This window comes from Staurois parvus, unplaced genomic scaffold (genome assembly GCF_062004578.1).
Source record: "Staurois parvus isolate SC_StPar_1 unplaced genomic scaffold, SC_StPar_1.0 ptg000454l, whole genome shotgun sequence".
In the NCBI taxonomy this organism is placed as follows: Eukaryota; Metazoa; Chordata; class Amphibia; order Anura; family Ranidae; genus Staurois; species Staurois parvus.
Window position 1 is genome coordinate 1,113,242 of NW_028318250.1, and position 12,157 is coordinate 1,125,398.

At 44.6% G+C, this 12,157-nt stretch overlaps 1 protein-coding gene across 1 annotated transcript in view; it reads left to right on the forward strand.

Moving 5' to 3' along the window:
* Positions 1 to 1,448: 1,448 nt before the first annotated feature.
* The window catches only part of MYCBP (MYC binding protein), a 44,004-nt gene continuing 33,295 nt past the window's right edge, over positions 1,449 to 12,157 (forward strand). Inside the window, exon 1 of the mRNA XM_089688783.1 lies at positions 1,449 to 1,590. Coding sequence (XP_089544909.1) covers positions 1,576 to 1,590 — 15 coding nt within the window. The 5' untranslated portion in view covers positions 1,449 to 1,575. The remainder of the gene's footprint in view (positions 1,591 to 12,157) is intronic.

The window sequence follows — 12,157 nt, forward strand, 5'->3', positions numbered from 1 at the left end:
ACACCCTTCCAAATCATTGGATTCAGCTGTTCCAGTTACCTCCATGGCCACAGGTGTATAAAATCAAACATGAGAGAGAAGAAAGGAAAGAAAGGGAGAAGGAAAGAAGGGGGGGGGAAGAGAGAGCTTGTATGATTATTACCCTCACCTGGCAGTCAGAGAGGATGAGCTGCCAGGATCCACGCCATCAGCTGCAGCCTCTTAAACTCCTGTCATAGGAGCTGTGCCCGGATGTCTGCTCTCCGGCTCCTTGGTGATCTCGCTGCAAGAAGACCCAGGAGGGAGGTGGGGCGGGGCTGGAGCATGGGGCGGCCATGGGGGAAAAAAAAAAAAATCACGGATCACCCAGGGAAAGGAATGAAAGGAATGGAGGACAAGTGACAGCTGGGCGGTTGTCAGTGGAGGTATAAGCAAAAGATTGGGGAGAGATCAGCAGATATTGTGTGCTGGAGATCCCGCACTTCACCAATGTGTGCAAATGAGCTCTCTCCGCTCCCTGCTCTGGTCAGCTGTCTGCTATCAGATGATCACCCCTTGCCTGGCTGCCTGCCCTGTCTCCCTCCAGGTGGACTCTCCCTGAAGATCAGCCCTGGCGCTGGCCACTTGCTACATTAGTCCCTTCCTCCAGGGTAGGGGTGGCGCCACCCCCATTAAAAATGCCACCCTAGGCAAATGCCTTTTTTGTCTCGCAGTAAATATGCACCTGACTGCGATAGATTGCCACCTGTGCAATAAGCCCATCCGTGCAATTTCCTTGCTACTAAATATTCCAGTCAACGGTTAGTGGTATTATAACTCAGTGGAAGCAACTGAGGACAGCAGCAACACGGCCATGAAGTGGTAGGTCCCGTAAAATGACAGCGGGGTCAGCGCATGCTGAAGCACACAGAAGTCCCCAACTGTCCAGAGTGAATAGCTAAAGACCTCCAAACTTCTGAAAAAGTACACGTGTATGGCCCCCACGTGCTTGCATGACAATGTCGAGGCATGCTCCTAATGAGACGACAAATGGTGTCCTGGAGTATTTCCTCCCAGATCAAGTGGTTAAAAAGTACACGTGTATGGCCCCCACGTGCTTGCATGACAACGTTGAGGCATGCTCCTAATGACACCACGAATGGTGTCCTGGGGGTGTTTCCTCCCAGATCAAGTGGTTAAAAAGTACATGTGTATAGCCCCCCACGTGCTTGCATGACAACGTCAGGCATGCTCCCAATGAGACCACGAATGGTTTCCTTGGGTAATCCTCCCAGATCAAGTGGTTAATAAGTAGATTCTGAACAGTCACCAGCCTCTCACTTTACACTATCGCTCTCAGTCCTTAGCGATTTTAAAGCCCCCCAAGCAGTAAGAGGTAATCACTACGAATAACGCAAACACACCTCCACCGCACTCAGCTCTCTGTAGAGCGACAGTGGAAATTTTACGCATGCGCAGAATATGATCACTCGTGCAGGCGTGAGAGCTGCGCATGCTCGGCCGCTGGTTACTGCGCATGTACGAGGCTGTGGGTGCGCGTTACTGGGGAGATTGTTGGCTAACAAACCAGAAGCCGCTGAGGAAGTCAGGAAGAGGATGGCGAGCTACAAGGTGAGGCGAGCTACACCTGACACGGGCATGTGTGGTCTGTTATATAGAACATTATTGTGGGGTTTAGTCCTGGACGGGCAGAGGCTGCAAAAACTTGTATGTTGGCTTTACGGCAAGTATGACACATAAGGCGTGCTGTGACACTGTCCTACCTCAGTCTACATTGCAGTCACCATGTTTGTCATAGCTGGCTTGTAGGGGGTTTACCGTGGAAGTCCACACCTCACGTGTGCATAGCCATGCTCTACATTGCTACAGATCGTGCATGTGGCTGAGGAGAGCACAGCAACAGAGCCCCCCCCCCCCCCAATAGTTGGCACAGGTATGGGGGTCATGTAACTCACTCCTGTTCCCTGGACTAATTATCCAGCAGTGCCACGTGGGGTTAGATAAGAGTCCTCAGCCCTGTGTAAGCTCTGATTAGAAGGATTCGGAGCTTATATACAAGCTGGGCAATAAGAGCGAATCTTTGCCTGAACACCTCACCCCCACATTTTTTTTTACCCCTGCTTACTGGGTGGGTTCTACACATTTGAAATACTCACCCAGCCAGCAAATCCTGCGTTGTCCCACTGAGATCTCCTCATCTTCTGCCACCGCTGTGTCCCTTGCCGCCATGTTGTTTGTGACATCATTGAGAGGCCCACTGACTCTTCCAGGTTCAGTGGGCGGGCCTCTCTATGATGTGCCACTCCTCCTTTGTAAATTAAACACTATGCGTCCTGGAATATATGAAGTGCATGAACCAATGAGCACTGTGCACATAATTTGCCTAGGCGAGTGACATGCATGGGGGGCAGGGCTGGACACTTTTCTTTAAAAAAAACAAACAAAACAAATACAGTGCTATTCATGTAGAGGAGGAGTGGAGGGAACTTTAAGAGGGTAAAGATCCGCTTTAATTAAATTTTTTTGCACCATTAGAACAACAAAAGAAACGGGTGCAAGTGACCTGCCACATTAAAGCAGAACTTCACCCAAAAGGGGAAGGTCTGCTTGTTTGCATCCCCCACCCCCCCGCCATATTTGGTATGTTTAGGGGGGAGAAAGAGAGCAGGAATTTGGTTTTGACAGGTACCGCTCCCACTTCCGGTCACATGCGCCTCAGCAATCTATGGCAGAATTTTGTCCCTCCCCTTTCCCCCACAGCCTCTGGGACACTTCACAGGTTCCAGAAGACTGCAGGACCATTCACAAAGTGCAGCGCACTAGGAACCTGGACATGCAGCTGCAAGGCTTCACTTCCGGTTTCCCTTACTCAAGGTGTCAGCTCCTGCATCTGAAGCTGATTTAAGAATTGGCTCGAGTGTAGACATCGCTGTATCCCTGGTAAGGTAAATGTCCTTATATTAAAAGTCAGCAGCTACAGTATTTGTAGCCGCTGACTTTAATTTTTTGGTGGGAGCCTGAATTCAGAGACACCTTGAAAATCAAAGTGAAAAAATTATGCAGCAGGCTAGTTCAGTTTGCTGAAGCTTCATTGCAACTCAAAATGGTACTCAGTAGCTTGTATGGCCCCCATGTGCTTGTATGCATGCCTGACAACGTTGGGGAATGCTCCTAATGAGACGGCGAATGGTGTCCTGTGGTATTTACTCCCAGATCTGGAGCAGGGCATCACTGTGCTCCTGGACAGTCTGAGGTGCAACCTGGCGACGTCGGATGGACTGAAACATGATATCCCAGAGGTGTTCTATTGGATTTAGGTCAGGTGAACGTGGGGGTCATTCAATGGTTTCAATTCCTTCATCCTCCAGGAACTGCCTGCATACTCTAGCTACATGAGGCCAGGCATTGTCATACACCAGGAGGAACCCAGGACCCACTGCACCAGTGTAGGGTCTGACAATGGGTCCATGGATTTCATCCCGATACCTAATGGCAGTCAGGGTGCCATTGTAGAGGTCTGTTTGTCCTTCCATGGATATGCCTCCCCAGACCATCACTGACCCACCACCAAAGCGGTTATGCTCAACGATGTTACAGGCAGCATACGTTCTCCACGGCTTCTCCACACCCTTTCATGTCCGTCACATGTTCTCAGGGTGAACCTGCTCTCATCTGTGAAACGCACAGGTCGCCAGTGGCGGACCTGCCAATTTTGGTGTTCCATGGCAAATGCCAATTGAGCTCTATGGTTCCTTGCAATGAGCACAGGGCCCATTAGAGGATGTCGGGCCCTCAGGTCACCCTCATGAAGTCTGTTTCTGATTGTTTGGTCAGAGACATTCACACCAGTGGTCTGCTGGAGGTCATTTTGTAAGGCTCTGGCAGTGGCTTATCCTGTTCTTTCTTGCACAAAGGAGCAGATACCGGTCCTGCTGATGGGTTAAGGACCTTCTACGTCCCTGTCCAGCTCTCCTAGAGTCACAAGCATGACATCACACTGGGGTTTGACAGCCAGATTCAATGAGTGTAGAAGGGAGTAGAGACAGCTCACAGACTGAAGAGGAAAGGAGAGCAGCTAGACACAGCAGTTTGCTACTGAGTATCTATAACCTGGAGAAGTGTCTGTGATTATACCGGGAGCAGTCTGCACTGAGGACCTTGTGCTGTATCAGTTGGATATACTTGCTGCATATTTTGGCTGATCCTTTGGGCAGTCAAACCTTCTAAGAGGCCAATTATTTTTGGTGGAAGATGATGGTCTTCTTTCTGGATCTGGCTTTTTTCTTTATGCACCAGCTTCTGCCTGCATATGTGAATCCCGTATGGACTTTGCTGCCACTTATGTGCATTTATTAATCTTTTTTTGCTATACCATTAAGATGCATGTATAGATAGCGCTGCAATTTGTTTGCTGTTATTTAACTTTTCTCCTAGAGTAACTGCCTGTCTCCTGGTGTCTCTTCCATGCTCTTGAGACTGTGCTGGGAGACACAGCAAACCTTGTGGCAATGGTACGTATTGATATGCCATCCTGGAGAAGTTGGACTGCCTGTGCAAACTCTGTAGGGTTGAGGTATCGCCTCATGCTACCAGTAGTTACACTGACCCTAGTCAAATACAAAACTAGTGAAAAACAGTCAGAAAAGATGAGTAGGGAAAAAAAATGTCAGTGGCTTCCACCTATTCCAACTATTCCTGTTTTGGGGGTCGTCTCATTGTTGCCCATCTAGTGCATCTGTTGTTAATTTCATTAACACCAAAGCAGCTGAAACTGACTAATAACCCCCTCTGCTACTTAACTGACCAGATCAACATCCCAGGAGTTTAAGACTTAATGCTGTACTCTAAATAAAATGTTCCTTTAATTTTTTGGAGCAGTGTAGATATGCATGTGGCATATCTGTGAGATCCCTTTGTAAGCTGGAAATCAGTGCAGTAGGCACTGTTCCTGTGTCAAGCAGCTGCTGTGCTGCCTATTGAACACAGGAGGCCGCTTGCCTGACGCGGGTGCCATTTAGAGAACACTTTGCACTTTTTTAAAAACACAAAACTGGAAAGTGCAAAATCTGGTTCAGCTCTGAATAGAAACCAGCTTCCAGGTTTGTTTGTCAAAGCTAAATTGAACAAGATAAAGTTAGAAGCTGGTTGGCTACCATGCACAGCTACACCAGATTTTGCACTCTCCAGTTTTAGTTTATCACCCCATATGTGTTCTCTGGGTAATGTGGAGATCATGGCATGGTTGTCCAATTGGAGAATGCTTTGAATTGATGGAAAAAAAGCAAAGTTCCCTCCGAATGGTGCCCATGCTGAATGAGTGACCTCCTGTGTTCACAGTGCAGCAGGGCAGCTGTTTGGCACAGGACCCAGAAGCTAGTGGAGATCACTGTAGTAGAGGTGCCTACTACAGTGATTTCCAGCTTACAGAGCGATTCCACAGGTATGGCACATACATACAGTATCTCCCAGAAGTGAGTACACCCCTCACATTTTTGTAAATATTTTATTCTATCTTTTCATGTGACAACACTGTATTAATGACACTTTGCTACAATGTAAAGTAGTGAGTGTACAGCTTGTATAACAGTGTAAATTTGATGTCCCCTCAAAATAACTCAACACATGCTGTCACATGAAAAGATCTAAAAAAAATATTTACAAAAATGTAAGGGCTGTACTTCTGTGAGATACTGTACTTGTAAGTCTGTAAAAATTGTCACACCTAAACTTCAACTTTAAGTCCTCATGCACACTGGACATTTTTACAGCGGCCTTTTTTGGCGTTTTTTTTTTCTACAGCCAGTAAACTCCCCAGCATGTTATCCTATGTGTCCATGCACACATAGACTGTAATCAGGGTTTTTAGGCTGGAAAAACCCCCCAGAACTAGTGGGTTTGTAGAGGAGTTTTTTGGCTGTTAAAACGCTCTAATGCTGAAAAACACAGCAAACCGGCGTTTTTTTGGACATTTTATTTCAGCAAAAATAAACGCAGCAGTACACTGCTAAACGCCAAAAACACTAAAAACCGCTGAAAAACGCACATTTTTAATGTGACTCTACACAGCTAACATTACCAGCGTTATTAAAACACCAGTGTGCATGGAGCCTAACAAAGGACCTAACAACAGTTTTCAATATAGAAAACTGCCACAGATCAACATCAGGTTGGACCTGAAGTACAGGATGTGAACTGTCAGCAAGCAACCCACATCCCTTTCTTTGCTTGTACAGTGAGGAGGGCCTGCAGAGGTAACAGACTTCTTCCCTCCCGCATTTAGCTGAATGGAGGGACGGGTGGTGGATCAGAGTATGCACCTCCAGCTGAACCAGGAGCAGATTGCTCCTAATCAACAAAGGTTTTCCCTCAGGTTAGAGCAGTGGCGCAGGGGCAAAGCCTGCACCACTCTTTAATTCTGTTCCTTTCCTTGCTTCCAGAGGCTGAGTGGAGTACCAGGGAGTGAGGGAACATGTTGCCTAACCCTGCATGCGGGTTTACAGAAAATACTTAAAAAAAAAAAAAGTGTTCAGATGCAGTTATTCACGGCTGATTGCATGTTATTGCTCATGCAATGATTGCCTGTGAATGATCGTCCTTGGACTCTGATAGTATGCTTTCAGTATGGTCATGCTATTTACAGTTTACACAGCACTAACAATGGCCACCTGTGTTAGAAAAGCCAACTTGGCCCAAACTATTTACAGCAAAGCTGGAGTTAGGCTTTAACAAAGGATAAGGATCTTCATTTTAGCCATGTGGCTATAATAACAATTTTCGTTGGACTCAGCTGTCAATTTTTGAATGTGAAGATTTTTCTCCTGGTGAATTGATCCATGAGACAGGTGTAATTTAAGCCTTTTAATCACTTCACCTGTTCTTCTGTGGAGAATTGTATAAAACATGAGTCTAGTCTCTGTGTATGCAGGGGTATATTCTTAAAAAAAAAACAAAAAAAAGCTGCCAATGAGCCAAAATTTCTCTGTGTAGTTTGCTTTGGTTTTTAAAATACCTGCATGAAGGAGATTTATCACTTTAATAGCACAAAAAGGCACTGCAGAACAGGTGGAATGAGATAAATGGATTAAGTATGAGGCCTCCTGCACACAGGACACCGCTGTTACAGGCCTGTTAGCTTACGTGTTCATATGCACATATGCATTTACAGGCATATTAGAGGAGGAGCGTTCAGAGGTTGAAAGAAAAAATCATTTGTGGGGTATAAATTAATATTCTGGCCAATGGAATGAATGAATGTCCAAATGTTTGACAAGCTGTTTCTTCAAGCACACAGTCCCTGTTTTAGTGAAAACATGCAGATCATAGGCACGATTATTGTGTGAAATTAGAGGTAACCTGATTTTCAGTGTGCTTCTAATTTTGCTTGATAAATCTGCCTCTGTTTTGTCTGTAGAATGGATTCGATTTCTCTTGATCACTGTCTGCACAACTAATTAACTTTCTTGCTGGCACAGGGTCAGCACCTAATTAACAAAGAGAATATGGCAGTTTTCAATGTAGGAAATGGCCACAGATCCCTGTCAAATCCCAGATCAGACTTTGCATATGGGCTGTGAGCTGTTTGCAGATAGCTCACATCTCTCTCTCTCTCTCTCTCTCTCTGCTTGTGCCATGATTACACTGCAGAAGCACAGCCTGCAGGATTACTCAACTGCTCTGTTGAGCAGATTTGGGGTGGGCAGAAGAATTTGGAGCGTGCAGCCACAGCTGATCTACTGTCTGTCACAGACATGGCATAAAACAGGCAGGAGGACACTAATTAACAAAGGGGCTTGTGCCTTAGATTAGAAGTGCAGCAAAGGCATAAAGCCTCTTTCCTGACAGCTCCATGTCGGCACAGCTGGGTAAGGGCCCTGCCCCCCCACAATGCTTCCAGGACCTAACTCACAAATCTGAGCCCACCTTCAGCCTTAGCGTTCCTTTTTTTTCCTCCCATGTGCAGGACCTAGGTGTGCTCCTCTACCTGGCTGGTCTGTCCATGCGTGTGGGATTCAGCTGGAAGCAGTCCCTTGTGTACCGGCTAAATGATCCATAATCCAGGGAGCCCCGCTGCTGGTCCTTGGGGCGGCTTTTATCAAGGCTAACAGCCTTGTCTGGGGTCCGCTGGGTCCATGTGAAGTGGGCAGCAGTGTCAGCAGAGTCTCCCCTGTGCACGCACACCCACGCAGTGCCAGTGTTTACAGTCGGATGGCGGAGGTTGGGTGAGCTAAATGTAAAAATGCTTTGTATCCAAATGAATGCTGCATTGCTAGGTCTTGTGCATTGCTCCCTGCAGCTGCTGTGCATACCATGAGCTCCTCCACAGATAATATTCTGCATAACAGGTGCACAAAGTAATACTTTATTCACACATGGCATTAACCTGTTGGTGGCTTCTCATGTTTGCTGTATTGTTGTGCCATTATGCCAACCCCTCAAAAGACCAGCATTTCCAGAGAAGGTAGAGAAGTCGCCTGTGGATGACTACTGTAGCCAGCATTGCCTGCTGGAATATAGGGCATCCTTTTATATTTTGTTTGTTTGCTCTCAGGTTTCTCAAAAAAAAAAAAAAAAAAAGTCTTTATGAAGTCAACAATTCCCTTAGATGATCAAATACAAAAAGTTGCAGCGCTTGAGTATATAATACAGGGAATTGGCATAAATAGCAGAGTTAAACATTCATATTTCAACATGCACCAGATCCCACACTCTTAAATTGATGTAAACAGTAATCAGATAAGTAATGACGATCTATCCGACTAATCAAGGTGCCTATAGTGGTGGGGATGTTAAAGTCATAAGTTCTGTGATGTATCCAAACAAATCCGTGACTTCCGTGATAAGGGAATAACTGTATATTGCACTAACCAGATAGCGCAAGTAAATGCGCATTGGAGTATAATGACCTACTCCTGGTCACAGCCAGATGGTCCTCAGCGTGAAGCCCTCAGGAACACCAGTGCACCACTCTTGCCGTCTCCTCCCACCAGGGGGAGTGCGCTTCTTTCCAGTAACACGAAATCACTTAATATCCTCTATCGCCAGGATTGGTGTGCTTTCATATCAGGAGATCATCTCAGGGGCTCGGCAATAAGACCCAAAAGAAAGAAATCCTGATAGTGTAGTATTTTTATTCAAGGGTAAAAAGTAAGTAATACACTTACATGGTAATGTCCACAAAAAAGCTGATGCATAGAATCCAAAAAGATGGCCGACAGTCAGATGCATGAAACAAATGGATGATCAATGGTATGAGAAGTGTCCTTATCTCTAACGCGTTTCGTGGCAATGGCACATTATCAAAGGGAATGTGCCTCTCAACCATGGTCCCTTATATATAGAGGACCTCTAATTCTCAAAAAGACGCATTTTCGCTTCATTTTACCGCTACTGCGCATGCGCGAGGCCAAGACGCCCGCGCATGCGCAATACAAGCCTCCCGCGTCATGCGCAGATCGTATCCGGCGGCCATTTTATAGAAGACCAGGACATGCAGAGCCAGAAAAAACGATCCACAGCCCAGAAAAAGGGGATTGTGATGGGAGAGAACCCACCTAACCCAAATTTCAATGTTAGAAGATCTCAGCATCACAGCAATCATTAGGGGAGGGTGATGAGATAACTTTAATAAGCAAAGGGATAAACCATTCCAGGTGCTAGATGTAAATATTAAATCATGGTGTGGTAGAACTACAAGTACCAGCCCCCTATGTTCATGCAAAAATGCCAGGGGCCATCAATATAAGTTTTTTTAAAACAAAGCATAGGCTACATAAAACAACAGAAATGTCATAAAAGGACAATTAAAGCCAACAGTGATTAAAAACACGATTACACACAGCCAATGTAATGTGCAAAATATAAAATACGAATAGACATATAAATAATGATAGTCATATGATCTAAATAATAATGATGATCATAAACATAACATAAATGGTCATAAAACATAACGGAAGTTAAAATGAAATAAAATAAAATAGCCCCTAGGATCTTCCCTAGGAAACTATGGTTAAAACAAATGCAACCCCATATGAATCACTGGGAGGCATTAACAATACCTAACCGTGTGCAACATATCCACATCAAACTTGTGTACCAATGGTATAATTAAAAATTTAGATAATAACCAGTGCAAATAGTACATGTTAAAAAGAATAAGCTCATACTCCAGCTAATTAATGGAAGGGGGAAGAAGGGGAAATAAGGCCCCTCGAGGTGAGCTAATGATGTTAAAGAACCATAGTTTCCCCCGGAGACCCTAATGATACATCAATGTTGATAAGACATACATACTGGATATTTGCTGAGATGAGGCAAGGACAACCCAAAAGGAATTACCTGGTATCCAAGAAACAATTTATGTCCACATCAATATTTAACCCATGTGGGGCAAGTGTTCTTAATAAAAAAATCCATTTAGTTTCAAGTTTCGAAACTGCTCTTAACTTGTGTACTCCTCTCCAGTGTTTATGTATTGTGTCAATTCCTATAAATCTCAAGCCATGTGGGTTCTTATTATGTGCTTGACGGAAATGCAAGGAAAGTGAATGCTCCTTGAACCCCTTGTTGATATTCTTAAGGTGTTCCCTCAATCTATCACGAAGTCTCCTAATAGTCCGTCCCACGTATTGTTTCCCGCATGTACACTCCAATAAGTATACAACATGGGTACTATTGCACGTGATGGTAGATTGAATTTCATATGTTTTACCAGTTGTGTTGGAACTGAATGTGGTTACTGGATATTTATGAATTCCATTATTAGTGCACAGCATGCATTTATTACAGGGGAAGAACCCTTTCCGGCTGAAGAAAAAGGAAAGTTGTTTTGGTGGGTTAACAATGTTGGGGGCCAGGGTGTTTCTCAGAGGTGGTGCCCTACGGTAAGTGATTTCGGGGGCTTCTGGTAAATGACTCCCCAGCACCGGATCATCTTTAAGAATTCTCCAGTTCTTTCTGATAATACTAGCTACATCCCTAAATTGAGTAGAAAAGTCAGTGATAAAAGGGCAGTATCTCTCAGTGTTAGTCTTTTGCTTAGTGATGATGAGACTATCTCTATTCATGCCCCCCACCTTGTCCCTCTCTACCTCAAGCATATTCGCGTTATAGCCTTTTTCAATGAATCTCCGCTTAAGGATCTCAGATTGGAGGACATAGTCCTCTTTTTTGTCACAATTTCTGTAGATCCGAAGAAACTGTCCCCTTGGTATGTTGCTCAACCATCTCGGATGATGACAACTATCTTTAGGGATAAAGCTATTACGGTCTGTTGATTTAAAGTAACTCCTAGATAAAATTTTCGGGCCCTCAATATATAATGTCCGATCAAGAAAGTTAATTTCCTGATTACTATATTGAAAGGTGAGTTTAATATTCATATCATTAAGGTTCAATGTAGTAAAGAAGTTGTTCAAGGTAAATTCATCCCCTTCCCATAGGAGTAAAATATCGTCGATGTACCGACGATAAAACAATAGTTGTGGCCACTCTCTGGAATAAATGAGATCCTCCTCCCATCTTGCCATAAATAAGTTGGCAAGACTCGGGGCAAACTTCGCGCCCATGGCGACTCCAGTGATTTGTAAGTAGAATTTATTACTAAACCAAAAGTAATTGTGGTTCATAGTATAGTCAATAAGTTCTAGTAGAAATGCCTTTTGTGAGACTGGTATATCGTTAGCTGTATTAAGATAGTATTCAGCAGCGGCTAGTCCATCATCATGGTTAATGTTGCTGTACAAAGCCGCGACATCAGCGGTAACAAGAAAGGTGGGCTGCTTCAAAGTGACTTCTCTAATGTCTGCCAACACCTGTTTTGTGTCTTTGAGGAAAGCAGGGTAGCGCAAACCAAGGGTTGGAGGAAAAAATCAATAAATTCACCCACGCGGGAGCACAAGGAGCCGATTCCACTAATGATGGGGCGGCCAGGGGGATTCACAGGATCTTTGTGAACCTTTGGTAAACAGTATATGACCGGTATTCGGGGGGCAGCGGGACACAGGTAGTCCTTTTCTTTACCATTAATAATCCCCTGTTCAAAACCTCTTTTCAATATTACCTTTAAAATCTTTTTGTAAGTGATAAGGGGGTTATTTGGTAACTCTTTATAGGTATTCGTGTCCTTCATGATATTCCCTACCTGTAGAAGGTAGAAGCTTTTGTCCATCACTACTAC